The 15,139-nt window shown below is 39.8% G+C and overlaps 1 protein-coding gene across 2 annotated transcripts in view; it reads left to right on the top strand.

Moving 5' to 3' along the window:
• Window positions 1-15,139, top strand: part of svilb (supervillin b) — an 80,927-nt gene that overhangs the window by 31,752 nt on the left and 34,036 nt on the right. For both annotated transcript variants that reach the window (XM_051699088.1, XM_051699089.1), the window contains exons 3-13: window positions 3,722-3,801; window positions 3,908-3,965; window positions 4,245-4,408; window positions 4,791-5,502; window positions 7,716-9,905; window positions 10,626-10,796; window positions 10,952-10,989; window positions 11,100-11,164; window positions 11,279-11,415; window positions 12,612-12,707; window positions 14,788-15,049. In XM_051699088.1, the coding sequence (XP_051555048.1) occupies window positions 3,722-3,801; window positions 3,908-3,965; window positions 4,245-4,408; window positions 4,791-5,502; window positions 7,716-9,905; window positions 10,626-10,796; window positions 10,952-10,989; window positions 11,100-11,164; window positions 11,279-11,415; window positions 12,612-12,707; window positions 14,788-15,049 (3,973 nt within the window). The remainder of the gene's footprint in view (window positions 1-3,721; window positions 3,802-3,907; window positions 3,966-4,244; window positions 4,409-4,790; window positions 5,503-7,715; window positions 9,906-10,625; window positions 10,797-10,951; window positions 10,990-11,099; window positions 11,165-11,278; window positions 11,416-12,611; window positions 12,708-14,787; window positions 15,050-15,139) is intronic.

The raw sequence follows: 15,139 nt of genomic DNA, 5'->3' as shown, positions 1-15,139 counted from the left end.
ATCTTTGTGTTCTTGCTAGACCACTCTACCTCCATATTTACAGATGTCTAGATTTATATCATACTTTTACATATTTACTTACTACAAATTTAAGGGATTATGCTGCTGATGTTTTATGGACAGCTTGTCTTATAACTTGCTAAGACTGTAGTTACAGAAATGAAAGTAACTTGGAAATGAAAACGTTACACTGTGAGTTAGCTTCGTTTTGTTTTCCTTGAGTTAAGTGGATATTTTTGGTCTTTTATCAAATTGTGATTGAAGAATCAGTATATTGTCCTGACCAGTCAAAAGGAATACTTTGTCTTTCACAATAGCTGAACACACTACACTGTTATCATCTCTGAACCAGAGTGTGTGTGGGTGTATGTGTGTGTGTGATCTTTTGTTGATTCAAATGGTTAAACTGTTAAAGGAGGTGAATGCTTTTGAAATGGAGCCATGATCTAAAAATGCCTTAAATGTGCCCAGAAGCATCCAGTAATCACTAATCAAAGTGACTAATCCTGTAACACAATTTTGAACATCCATGATGTTTTCCCATATCTAAGAAATATTTAAGATTCTACACTATTTCTAGAGCACTAACAAATGTTAACTTGAGTACAAAAGTTCAGATTTCCTTGATTTCGATTGAAGCCCACAAGATTCTTTTTGGAACATTCTCAAATTATGCAAATGTTTTGCTTAAACTAAAATGGTAATGCTAACAATATAATTGATAATGAACATTTTGTATAAAAATGAGCAAATAACAGAACAATGGAAATAAGCATTGAATTAGAAAAATAGCATTTTCTTTTTTTTAGCTGATTTTGGACCCCACTGTATAAAAATGTAATTGTTCAATTGTTCAATTTAATCTTCATTATGGGGCATTGTTTCTGAACTATTTACATTCACCCCTAAAGGTTAATGCAAATTAAAAGTAATCCTTTTGATGCTCTGATTCTCCTTCTGCCACCCTACTTGCATGAGAACATTGTGCATAGTTCATGTGTAGCGATGGCTCTGCTGTAAACAGAGTAATTGGAGTGTGCTGTTTGGTCTGGCAAGGCTGGTACCATGGTGAAGGGGAACTTTAGATGTATAAATACCTTAGCAGCTAATCTATTCCTGTGGTCAGATTCAAGAGAACGTTCAAGATCCTCTATACTAATTCAGCTTAAAATGTCACATGAGAACAAGTTGGTAGGGATGGCCACATGCTCACAGCCTACCAGTGATTAAATCTGGAGTATTTGGAGGCACTCGAGCAAAATCCTTTTTCTTTTTTTTTGTTTTATGGTGTGTAGATATTAGATGTTGGAAAAGTCCACAAAATGCAAACATAATGGGTCTGGTTGGGGCCGTGACCTAGTAGTTAGTGCGCTTGCTGAGATTTCGCCAAGTCGGACATGTTCCTGGATCAACATCCTTTTTCATCATGGAATAACTTTCCAATCAACCATTTAGAGTTAAGGGTTCGGGTTTAGTTTAGGGTTGGGGTGAGTTGCCTGAAAAGCATTTTATAATTTCCCTCTTATTCTTATTTTTGATTCATTTTAGAGTTTTGGGTGTGTGTGTGTGTGGGAGTGTTTAACGTTATGGTTATGGATAGCAGTAGGATTGTAGTTGCGTTTTGATTGTAATACTAGCTTGCTACTACTGAATACTGTGCAGTATACACTGTATACTGCCTATTATTTTTTTTTTATTATCCATTTTAAATCCATTTTAATTTTGGATTTAAAAATTTGGGATAGAGGCATGTTTACCACTGTTACATCACCTTTTCTTTTAATTACAATTTGATCGTTTGGGAACTGAGGAGACTAATTGTTGCAGTGTTGCAAGTGGAATTTTTGCCCATTCTTGCTTGATACACCATACATTTTCAATAGGAGACAGAACTGGACTGCAGGCAGGTCAGTCAAGCACACGCACTCTGTGTCTACGAAGCCACGCTGTTGTAGCATGTGCAGAATGAGGCCTGGCATTGTCTTGCTGAAATAACCATGGACTTCCCGGGAAAAGACGTCATCTTGATGGCAACATGTCTCTCCAAAATCCCAATATACGCCTCCGCGTCTACAGTACCTTCACACATATGCAAGTCACCCATGCTGTGGGCACTGATGCACCCCTATACCATGACAGATATTGGCTTTTTCACCTTTCACTGATAAAAATCTGGATGGTCCCTTTCGTCTTTGGTATGGAAAACTCAACATCCGTTTTTCCTTAAAACAAGCTGAAACGTGGACTCATCTGATCATAGCACACATTTCCACTGTCTTTCAGACCATCTGAGATGAGCTCGGGCCCTGAGAACTTGGTGGCGTTTCTGCGTAGAATTGATATGGCTTTCTCCTTGCATAATAGTTTCAAGTTGCATTTCTTGATGCAGCGGCAGACTGTGTTAAGTGACAACGGTTTTCCGAAGTACTCCCAAGGCCATGCGGCTATATTTAACACCGTAGAATGACGGTTTCTCATGCAATGCCATCTGAGGGCTCGAAGGTCACGCACATTCAACAGTGGTTTCCAGCCTTGCCCTACACGAACTGAGATTTCTCCGGATTCCCTAAATCTTTTCACAATATTATGTACGGTAGATGGTGAAACACCTAAATTCTTTGCAATCATGCATTGAGAAATAATTTAACTGTTTGACAATTCTCTCTCAAAGTTTGGCACAAAGTGGTGAGCCACGACCCATCTTTGGTTGCAAAGACTAAGCCTTTGGTGGATGCTCCTTTTTATACCCAATCATGATACCCTCACTTGTTACCATTTCACCTGCTTATTGTGGAATGTTTCAAAACTTGTCACTCTTATTTTGCCCCGTCCCAACTTTTTTTGAGCGTGCTGCAAGCATCAAATTCAAAATGTGTTTATATTTACAAAATACAATTAAGTTGGTCAGTGAAAACATTGAAATCTTTTCTTTGTATGTTTGTAAGAGAATTAACAAATCACAGATTCTTGTTTTTATTGCATTTTACAAAATGTCCCAACTTTTCTGGAAATGGGGTTTGTATATAAATAGAGTCTGTATTCGCTGCACCTGCATGCTTCAAAGTACAGACGCCGCATTGTACTGCAAGCATGCTGCACGCCTGATATAGTGTTTCCAGCGGTTTCAGAGCAGTTCACAATCATTGAACTACTGTTGATGAATTACTGCTCATATTTGTTGTATGAAAATGTTTGCTTTACAGTGTTTATATAGTAATATAGATGATTGTAAGAATGCATATTTGATTTTCCTTATCTGTTTGTGTGAGCAGCTGGGAGAACAGACATTTCAAAATAAGAGTCCCTGATGTAGTTTGAGCTTGTTTATACTGTAGTTAAAAGTCCAGCAATATGCAACAAATATTAATTTTTTTTCTAGTTACTATTGTAATTCATTGGGATTTTCTCTTGTTGCCTCTGTGTCTGTGCTCATCACTGTAAGGAATGACAGGAATGTAGGAACACATCCTCCTTGGCAAAAATGTGGTCTCCATTTCCCGGTCCAGTTCCCCTGTCTTTTTTCTTATATTCTCTCCACTATATTCTCTTGTCTTCTCTCCACTATTGTTTGAATAAAAGTGCCAAAAAGACCAACAATTAAAATTTTAACGTGAAACTGTCATACAGTTCTCATGGAAAGATGATTAGCATATTCGGCAAAGCTCTATTGAAACATTATAATTGTTTTCCATATCATGAACTCTTTGTCTCTGGCTTACAGCTTTGGTGCTGATGACCGGACTTCACTGGTCAGGAGTACTACAGATATTGATGCAAATATCTTTGCTGTGCTACCCAAAGGTGAGAAATTATATTAATGCACATCTCTTATAAACGTACATTTTTTGAAAGTTCCCCACAGTTCCAAAAGGTATTGCTTTTCACTGAAATACTTCTGCCTTTTTAGTTTCAGAACTAAGGAAGCAATTTGAAATCACAACCGTAAGTGATCCAATAATGAACAGGTACGTTTTATCCTCCAATGGTAGTCTATGTTTTGCAAAATGATGGACTGCTTTTTAAACATCATATTGTCAGTTGTGGAGAATGTTAATTTTAAAAGTAAATTCTTGCGCTTCACCGAATAAAATTATTATGGGCTTGCAGGTGTTTTCAGTTACTATTTTAAAATATCTCAGTTATGGTTTAAATTCAACTGTTGCTTGCTACATTTTATCCTTACTTGCAGAAAGTAATCTGATTATGTTCTGTATATAATGATAAAATGGGTTTTTGTCATGCAGGAAAAAGAGGATAGCACAAAGACTGGAGGGGATTGAGACCGATGTTCCAGCAGCTCTTTCTACAAATGTGCACCACACAGCCGGTCTCGTGACCAATCGGCTGCTGGAGGAGGACACTCCACGCTACACACGAGCCTCAGATCCTAGTGATCCAGGCATTGTGGGTAAGAAAAAGGGCCATGCTAATCCAATCATATATTGTTATTAATTGAATTCTATATGGCATAGATGTATCAGGGGAGCTGCTGAATTCTTCCCGAAGGACTCTATAGACCCAAATAAAATATGGAGCACACCATATTTAATACGAATTCAATAAACTGACATTTAAGCAACCCAGTAATTTTTTTATTAAGGAAATATACAAATGTATATTACACAGATGCTAAATTAAATGGCACATTTTTCCAGAAAAAAAAGTTGCCTACAGTTCAATTAATCAAGGAGCTTACTTATAGATGTTGTTGTACTGGTAATTATTCACTTGACCTTTAATAATATTTGGCTAAATTCACTCCTATTTCCTCTATTTGTGTCACACTTCAGTGCGGCGCTACAGTCATGATGAGAGAGAAGCTCCAGAGCTGCAATCCAGAACTCTGACTCGCCCGTATCCGCAGCTGGCCATCCATCCTGACCCAGTCGTCCCTACCCCAGCAGGGTCTGATGCTGCTAACCTGAGCTCCAAGGCCGAGCGGATCGCGCGTTACAAAGCCGAACGCCGACGCCAGTTATCAGAACGCTACGGAATCCTCCTCGACCAAGAAGTGGATGTGGATTACGCCCCACGCTACACTCGTGCACGAAGAGAGTCTGACCTGTCGGACAAAGGGGCTCCTCCTGACAGGGAACGTGGAGAGAGCAGGACAAGGGGCGGGACTTTGCAAGAGCAAGATGAGGGGCGGGGCCGAAGCAGCAGCAGGTCTAAAGGAATCGGGCGGGTTTCCATTCCTGCTGACCCCGCCCCCGATCCTGCCTCTCCTCCATCAGGCTTTGATGCCAAACAAGAGAGAGAGAGGGCTTTGAACTTCGAAAATTATAGGCAAGCACCTGACCGAAGTACCAAGCCACGCCCACAGGAAGCTCCGGTTCCCATGGTGACAACACCTACCCAACCAATGAGGGGTGTAGCTGTTGTCACAGTGCCAAGTTCTCCAAGGACAGCTCGCCGAGCATCGTTACCATCGACTCGTTATGGCATCTCTCCTGGTGACCTGTTCATCGAGCAGCAAGCACAAACCATCCTCAACAGACAGGGGTAAGAATTGTGCAGAGTTCTACATATTCCAACTGCTCATAATTGAGCTGCTCTTAACACCAGTGTTTTCTGTTACTTGGCCAGTCTACTTTTCATGTGTGAGAGGGCCCTGATTTAATTTTTTATTATGAAGTGATATAATTATATTAAAGGCTTTAGCTTTGTTCCAAAATCTAGTGAGCTTCATCACTGTTTACAGTGAGGCAGCTACTTTCTAAGGCAGCATCTTAACTGAAATGGAACCTCATTAATGACCACTTTGGAACTTTCTTTATAGGTAGCAACTCCATATGCCACACTAAAAGTGCTCCTCATCTGAAGTGCTCAGGAGACTCGACTTAAAATTGATTCCAATATAACTTATTAAAATGTTGCATAAAAATACATAGAACACATACATATTAAGTTACATAGTTTGATGGAAATATGCTATAAAGCAAGTGATTACAACAGGGTTAACAATTGCCATCATCTGTCTATACCAGTAAACTGGTGGACCTTCAAACAATGCTTCAGTTTTTTGTCTTAGTTAGATAATGCTGAAGCTCTTAAGTATACTCCAGGTTAAAATGCTGTATAGAGCAGATTTTGTGTTTAGTCAGGTTCACATTCATGCCAGAGAGCCAGAGCACTGGGGTGAAATATGTAGAACTGATTCCCGAGCATCAGCAAGAATTTCACACTGGCCATTTGGTGAAGCCCTGCTGAAAGATGCTACATTGCCCCCTAGCTTTAATGGTCTTCACAGTAAAAGGAAAGAAACATCAATATTTACAGTCTTATGTGTGTGATTAGTTGATTTTGTAGCATTCTTATTTATGTCAGCATTCAATGAAAACAGCTTTAAGGTTTATTGACTACAGGTTTGTGAATGTCATTGTGACGATTAACTTAAAGATATGGCTTTTTGTTTCATGTGCTTTCACGTGACCCATCACACGAAATCATGCAGTATGCCTGCAAAGACCCCTGCAACATAGTACAGGAACACATGTGCAGTCAGAAAATGTTATATAACTCTATTTAACTCTGATACTAAAGATCCAATCTGATGAGATCATCACTTTTTAAAATGACACTTCTTAGATGGTAATGATGCCATAAACTAATTGTGGAGTGGAACCTCATACGAAACTAAAAACTTGAGTGAAAGTGTCAAAAAACCCAACCAATCCTCTCAAAGGTCTCTGGAATCTCTTTCAGAATTGGTGAAACCATGATTGTGTTGTGTTAAAGTAGTAGCAAATATCATGGTTATCTTGCTGTGGTAACCTGGGGTCTGAGCCTCTGTGTTCTTTAGCTTGGCAGCTCTCTCTCAGAGTGAGTGGTCCCTCAGGTGTGACATGGACAGTGAAACACACTCACAAATCAACTGGCCATCCAGGTATCAGAGTGGGAGTTTAACCCTTTAAATTCCTTCTGTAGAACAGCTAACTCCATTTTCCAACATTCATACTTACAAATGTAGAACAATTTCATTTTACATCATTAGTTTTTAACCTTTTTATGTTTTCAATCACCATACACAACACTATGGCAAACAATTCCCTCCTTAATCCTCCCCATCCACTGTAGTTTTGGTACCTATTGACCTTTGCCCCTACCAAATATATGACCAGCTCCTAACAATCGTCTTCAATTTTACCCCTAATAAAATAATAGGTGGACCTCATTTCTGTCTCACTGTTTGCTGAAAACTTACCAGAGAATGGTAATATATAACCATTTATATTGATCCTTGTGTTATTTCTAAAACATTATTTAAAATTCTATTTAGAAATCACAAACGACTGTAAAAGTCATGAAAATGTGTTGGTATAAAGGTGTGGGAACCCTGTGAAATGGTGGAGAGTAATTGGATTTCTTTTGACAGTAACTGGATCTTGCATTACAATTGTTAAAGTTTTGCTATTCAATTATGTGGCTTCATCAATGTGATGCACTTATCCAAGTGGCTTTATCAGTCTTTCCATGAATGGCCAAACGTCTTCAATGAATAAAAATAAATTTGAATTACTTTTGGGGACATTCTACATGTACTATTGTAAGATGAAGAGGTGGACCTTATCCTTGAACTGTGTGGTACAGTGAAGCAAAATTATTGATCTAGAGAGTTCTTGAGAATTTTGATTACAATTGATTTCTTTCAGAATGAATGTAGGTAATTTTGAACTGGATGAATGTTAATTCTTTTCTTTCCTCCCTTCATGAAGAATACGAGTAAGAGAAAGACAGGCAAGGGAGGACAGCTCGGGAAGGGGTTCAGACTCTGGGTCAGATACACCCTTAATCAGACGGCACCCAAAAGTTACCCCACCATATTTGGCTCCACGACCTCAATCTGCAAACCAGCCTCAAACACGGAGCACAGAACACCTGATACAACAGAGCCAAGGTGCAGAGACCCGTCAACAAAGAGCGCACAGTGTGGAACGACCACTATTCCAGCGCACTCACAGTATAGATTCGCCTGCTTGCCAGTATGTACTCCAAAGTGAAACAGCAAACCATCAACGTGCCCAAAGTGCAGAGCCCCCAAGCTTCGAACAAAGCCCTGGTGTACACCCTAGCACCATGGGTCATCAGCCAAGGTTTGGGCGAATCCAGCAGTCCTTACCAAGGCAATGTAATCAAGATGCTCAACAACCATCACAAACACATAGACCTTCTCAGCAACCACACCCAGCATACAAAGACCTCCAGTGGCCACTGCCTGATTGCAGAGATGCCCCACCAGCTGGGCAAAAATATCATGCCATCCTTCAACAAATGCCCTTGGAACGGGACACTCGCCAACAAGCTCAAGTGCACACATATTCTCAGAAGCCTCTACATGAGCGCACCTTGCATGCACATCCATCACGTGGACAAACACAACACTATGGTCCGGTGTGTGGTCACAGCGAACCTTTGGAATTTGGTCCAGTCCAGACACTACCTCCAGCCCATGGACATATTGCCCACTCAGGTCCTTCTCACGGGTCTAGCTATCTACCTCCTCCTGGACCTCAGCTTGGCATGCCTGAGATGCTGGATCCAAAAGGAAACTTGGGATCAACATGTGTTGCCAGAGAAGATGCAGAGACTAGATGGAGGGAAAGCTCTGATCACATTCAGCCCATACAGAGAGAGGGTCAATCGGTATCTACGGCAGATCCTGCATCAGAAAGGTTACTTAGAAGCAGAAAGGCTGTTCTACCCTCAGAAATCCGCCGTAGGGAGAAGAGTTTGGACGATCCCATGCGTGGACATAAAGATGAAGGTTTGAAAAGTCGGGGAATTGGAAGGATTCGCCAGTTGGATGAGGTGGAGGGGAGAGGTAGACGCAAGTTGTTCCAGATGGAAGAAAGACATGGTAATGATGGAAGAGGACCCACTCAAATGGAGGAGGGAAAAAAGGCAAGTGAAAAGGTTGGTCTACAAAAAGACAGACAAGGGCATGATGATTGGAGAACCAGTCAATCTGAGGAAAGAGTGGCAGAAGACCTCACAAAAAGCATTTGGACATGTGAAGGTGTAGGACGTGGTGTAAGAAAGATTGGTCAAACAGAAGAAAAAAAGCAGATAGGTGGTAATAAAAAGGAGGAATGGCAAGGTAATTGGAGCACTAACCAGTTAGAGGGGGTAAAAAGAGAAGGTGACAGAATGATTGAGGAATTCAGAGAAGGAGAATGGCAAGTTGATAGCAGAACTACACAGTCAGTTAAACCTCAAGTGCAAGGTGATAAGAAAATCAGCCAGGAGGTAGGGGAGAAAGAAGACCAAATATTTCTGCAAAGAGAAGTGGTAGAAGGACGTGGAAGACGACGTCAGATAAATCCGTCAGAGGATGGAGAAAAGCATGTCAGACCAAGAAGGATAAGCCAGTCAGAAGATGATTTTGAGGGACGTAGGGTACCTAAAATTGGCCAGTGTGAGGGATGGGAAGTGCAAGGAGTGCATCAACTTGGCCAATCAGCTGACCAGTTTGAGGGATGTGAGAAAGGACACCACCAATTGAATCCAAACCTACCTGAAGAAATGGACACCATTCCCCCAAAGGTGGAACTAACCAATGAACAGCATTCTTCACACCATAGGATTGGTGAAGTAGGAGGGTATTTGCAGAGAGGCTCCTCCCTCCCACAAGCTCAACATAGAGTGAGCATTGATGCAGGTGATCTCAAACCAAAGGTTCGAATTCGCTCGATGTCAGATATTGGAGTGAATCGGCGTTCTGCTGCATTGCGAAATCTGGAGCGTGCTGCCAGTCGAGAGGCTGCCATGGTGATGGGGGTGGGGCTTCATATCAAGGACGCAGTTGGTGTAGCCAATGGTGAATTGGGCACCTTGGACACAAGAGTTTCTGTGGCAAAGCTGAGACATTCCTACCTGGAGAATGCTTCAGGACACAAGCCAGAGCTGTACGTGGACTGGCATGTCATTATGCAAGCTTTTGATTTCAGATGTTGATTAAAACCACTAACTTTAAAGCAACAACCTTTTACATTTGGAGGTAGTGTTCTGCTTTTATTTTAATAAAATGCAATGAATTTATTGTGTGCTGCTGTAAACTTATAGGTGAAATCAATCATTTCTGAAGCTTTGCCACTCAGCATCCAAGCAGCTGAGTCTAAGTGGAGGAAAATTGTAGTTCATCTACTAATTGCTTTTCACTTAGATTACTTGATCCAAAGTCTTTGTTGGCTTTTCCTTTAACCACATGGCATAAGGGTGAGATTTTTACTTTGTGAATAAAAACAAGGTAGAGAAAAGGGCACAATGTTTTGATAACTGTAATGGTAACTAACTATGCACGACTAGTGTCTGGGTGACAAATTGTTTGATCTTAATCTTGCCTTAATGGTCTGTTGTGAATTAATTTGACTCTGTCTTCACCAAATGCATGATTATAATTGCTAAATAAAATCTTGGTTGTGTGATTGTTGATTTGTGCATCGTCGAGTACTCTGAAATGTGGTGTTACATTAATTCCCTTGTGGCAAACAACACAATGGGACGTTTTTGAGGAACCTAGAGTGACTATCTAGACTAATTTTTCGGCAGATTTTCTTTCGAATGGAGTTGTCTAAACTTCAAACAAGTTCGCTAAAACAAGTCAATTATTTTTCTTGCTAACAAAGGGAGTCTAAAGAAGACCTGGATACCATTGAGACTGATCCAGTGGGAAGCAGTGACTGTGAGAGAGGGACACGTCGACACAGGCGTTACATTTCCCCTGGTGATGACAGGAAGTCCTCCGAGAGGTTTAGAACCCAGCCGATCACATCTGCTGAAAGATTGGAGTCTGATAGGTATAGAGTAACAGGAAGTTATGTTTCACTTAAAGAACCTATATATTGCCTAGAAATGTTTATAAATAATCATTTTTAAATCCCATTTTCTTACACTAGTAAATGTAATATTTAATTAAACTTAATTTTTTATTTTTTTTTATTTTTTACTTTAGATCCCACCGTAGTCCAGAGCTTGCAGAACATGTAGAATGTGAGTCTGAATTAATATACTGTTGACATAACTAATTATAGCACTCTTGCTCCAATACTTTACAACAGAACAACAAAAAAAAAATGGTTTTACCCTTTTTCTTTCTGTAGTGGATGAAGAAAAAATGGATGAACGAGCCAAGTTAAGCGTGGCAGCCAAGAGGTCTCTTTTCAGGGTATCAAAGGCTTTTCACATCACTAGGCATTGTCTAAGTAACAGTGCCTTTGTATGCATAGCCAATATTTCTTTGTGATCTTCTGCTTTGGTCTCATTTGTTCTTGTCTTGTAGGAGATGGAAAGGACTTCAGAGGGAGGTGTACCCAAACCTCGGTCACGTAATGCTGCAGTTGAGCGAAGACTTAGACGAGCACAAGATCGATCCCGAACACAGCCAGTCACACCAGAGGAAGTGGTTATTGCTACTACGTATGTCACATCCTTCTTGAATAATTTAGTGTTTATATCATTAAAATCACTGATTAAGTGATGTGAACACTTTCTCCCGTTAAGTTTTTTTTTAATCTCTTATAACTTTTTCATAGATATATCATTCACAGTAGATTTTGATGTAATTGCAGTTTCAAGTTTTGGAGTTGCTGTGTTTCTTTACGTTGTGTTTTCATCTGAAAACTCCTTAGGTACATATTCAAAAACAATCGCCTCTAAGATAGCGAATACAGATCTGACTGCTACAGGTCATTATTGGGGGTATTTACACTTGTTTACTTCATGCATTTTTACTAATTGGATTGCTATCTGATTAAATAATCACATTCCATGTACACTTCACTCCAAACGGATATAAATCCGATCTTCAATTCCCACGCTATTTGCAATAAAACAGAGTTAACTTCTGTGATTATGCTAATACCGGGCAGTAAATTTGAAAGATGTGATTTATTATTTGATTCTTGTGTGTGCGTGCTGTGTGTTTTTCCATTTGGGGCTTGTTGTAGGTAAGATATGTCCAAGCTGCGATCATTGTCAGTTTTTAGTTTGTTTCTTTAGTGATCTGCATCAGATAAATTAAGAAAAATGTTCTGCCTTTCCTACAGTGTGCATCTGTTTCTTAATTTGGTATTATTTATTACATGACGCTGGTCTATGCAAAAACTCTGTTGCAGCTGTTATGTTTCCCATTTTTGCACCTCCGGAGGTGGTTTGAGTGATTTGCATTTATACCTTTCTCGAATCCGTCTTGGAGGGCATTTACACACGAATCGGATAGCTATCTGATCAGAAAAAAATGCATGAAGTGACAGTGTAAAAAAAAACAACAAAAAAAAAACATTGTGTCTGAAGAGGCACTAAACCAATAACTGTATAGGCCTAGAATAAAGTAATATTAAATAAATGAAATGTCAGATTAAAAAATAGAAATGGTAAAAAAAAAAAAAAAAGATGGTAACATTTTTGCCCTCGCATTGTAAATATCTTGAACATTTTGGCACTTTTCGTCGCATTTTTTCCCCCCAAGCCCTGGTTAATTTCAGACCTGCTCCTATGTTAATGCTCTGAAATATTTTCACTTTGACTCCACTGATGTTTTAGTGATTTCTGTTCACTCCTCTTTCACTGATTCTTTTTCACTCTTACTCCTTTTGTTTTCTCCTCCTTAAAAGTTCCCCTGCTCCCCCTTCCCAAGTCATCACTGTTAAAACAACTGCCCCCAGAATCCCCAGCCCTGCCATAGTCAGCACGTCCATGACTAGTTTCAGGTATCATGTGAATGCCTCATTTTATTTAGCATGTGTGGACATGAGAATTTATGGCTTGTTGTCCCATTAGAGATTGCATTTTTTTTCATCATAGTGGTTGCAAGTTTTTTTGGGAATGATTCCCTGTGCCCTCTGCTGGTGGACAATCAGTTTACACCCTGTTGTAAATTGTAGCTGGAGTTTGAAAACAGAACATATAACATGCAATATGCAACAACTGCCTGGTATCATATGTATGATTTTATGGATATGTGTACATATGTGGGGTTATACGGTTCTGTTATTTTGAAATGTGAAGAAGTGTGTGGAAGAGTATATTAATGTGTGTGTGTGTGTGTGCATGTGCAGATGTTTTGGGTGTCTACATCAGCGCGTGATCACCCAGACTAGCTGTAAATAGTCACATGCTAAGCAGCAAAACACATTCTCCGTTCTACTTGAGCATGCAAATGTCAAACGGCAACAATTTTACGAGACTGACAGAGAGAGTGTAAGAATAACTTGTACTGAAGCAAAAAAGGCAAAGAGAGAGAATATAAATCAAAGAGTGAATGAATAATGGAGGAATACACACATGAGCAAGGTTTTCAAAGTGGCTTAAATGATACACCATTTTTTCTTTTTTTTTTCTTTTTTTTTTAACTGGGAGAATGTAGACTTAACTAGGGTGAAACTTACATGATCTGATTAAAACAACAGATTCCATCTACTTATAACAAAGTTATGTTCACCCATCTCATGGCTGAAAATGCTCAGTGCTTTTCCTTACATGGTATAAGATACAGTAAGTTTTGTTTGCAGTCAGACTTTGTCTCAGCTAAAAGGAAAAGTTCACCCAAAAATTATAATTCTTTCATCATTTACTCACCCGTATGTCGTCTCAAATTCGTATGACTTCTGTGCAACGCAAACTAAGATATTTTAATGGAGATATAATGTATGTCCACACAATGCAAGTGAATCAACACCAAATTTTTAAGCTCCAAAAAAGACATAAAGGCAGCATAAAAGCAATCCATACGACTCTAGTGGTTTAATCCATGTCTTCTGAAGCGAACCAATTGGTTTTGGGTGAGAACAGACCAAATTATTATTCCTTTTTCACTGCAGGTCTTGCCATTGCAGTTTCTAGGCACAATCAAAATTTTAAGCTCGATTACACTTCTTAGCGCTTGATGCATGTGCAGAGCAGTAGATGGTGCAAGGAAGTGTAATCGAGCTTGAAATCATGATCGCCAAGGAGACTGCTGATGTCAAGATTAATAAGAAAAAAGGAGTTTTATTTTGGTCTGTTCTCACCCAAAATCAATTTGATCCCTTCTGTCATACGAGTTTGAGATGGCATAAGGGTGAGTGAATGATGATAGAATTATAATTTTTGGGTGAACTACTCCTTTAAAATCTACTCCACATCGTAGCTTATTTTGGCCAAGGACTGCCCATTTAGACAGGAAGTGCTTGTCTGACTGACATTTTAAAATGACCAACCACTTAGTTTTTTTTACACAACATTTTAGGGCAGGTAAATCTGAGACCACAATAGTAGACCAGCATGAAGCAAAGGAATAATGATGGAACAGTTTTTGGGAATGAAGACAGCGTCACATGAGTTATTGTAAAATTTGTGTAGACTTTGTGGTCAGAATTTTAGTCCGTCCAAAAGTAAAAAGTGCAGATTATTTGACACCTTTTTACATGATGCTAACTGCCTCAAAACCTTGAAATATCAAGGATTTGCTGCCATGAACCTCACAAACTTTGCCACCTTCAGCAGCTAATTCTTTCTTGGAAGTGCTCATCCTCACAGCCTGATACCTTGTCAACATTGTAAACATGACTTTGTTTTCCAATATACTGATAAAACCATGTGCACCCTGACTCTCTGAAATTGTGTAAAACCAGCCAATTATATTGGTGCTGCTGTATTTTGGAAAGCACTTACCATTTTTATGCATTATGCATCAGCCTGTGAACGGTTCAAGGATGTGCCATCCAAGGGTGAGAATGATTCCAGTCTGGTCTTCAAAACGCTATGTAAAATTTTTTTGGGGGAATAAACTTCCTATAATTCTCCTCCCAGTTTGCAGGCATCCTCAGTACATGACTCAGCCCACCATGAGCAGGAGAAAGAGGCTCCTCCAAAGGAGACGGTTCCAGGAGAAGGGGCGGGGCCTGAGGAACCTGACCTATCAACGCTAAGCCTGGCTGAGAAGATGGCACTGTTTAATTGCTTGTCGCAGCCCACTGGCCAATCAGCAAATGGACCACATTCTGACACTCGCCAACGTAGGGCCAACGCTCGTTTTCAGACCCAACCTATCACCCAGGGCGAGGTTGAGCAGGTGAGGTCTCCCTCATTTTTGGGTTTCTACTTGTAAGACTGCAACTTTTTTTTGTACACTTTAAAGGTTAAAACCCGTGCCATTTCGCAC

This window comes from Myxocyprinus asiaticus, chromosome 5 (assembly GCF_019703515.2).
Source record: "Myxocyprinus asiaticus isolate MX2 ecotype Aquarium Trade chromosome 5, UBuf_Myxa_2, whole genome shotgun sequence".
Lineage (NCBI taxonomy): Eukaryota > Metazoa > Chordata > Actinopteri > Cypriniformes > Catostomidae > Myxocyprinus > Myxocyprinus asiaticus.
This window is presented reverse-complemented; position numbering and strand designations above follow the sequence as displayed.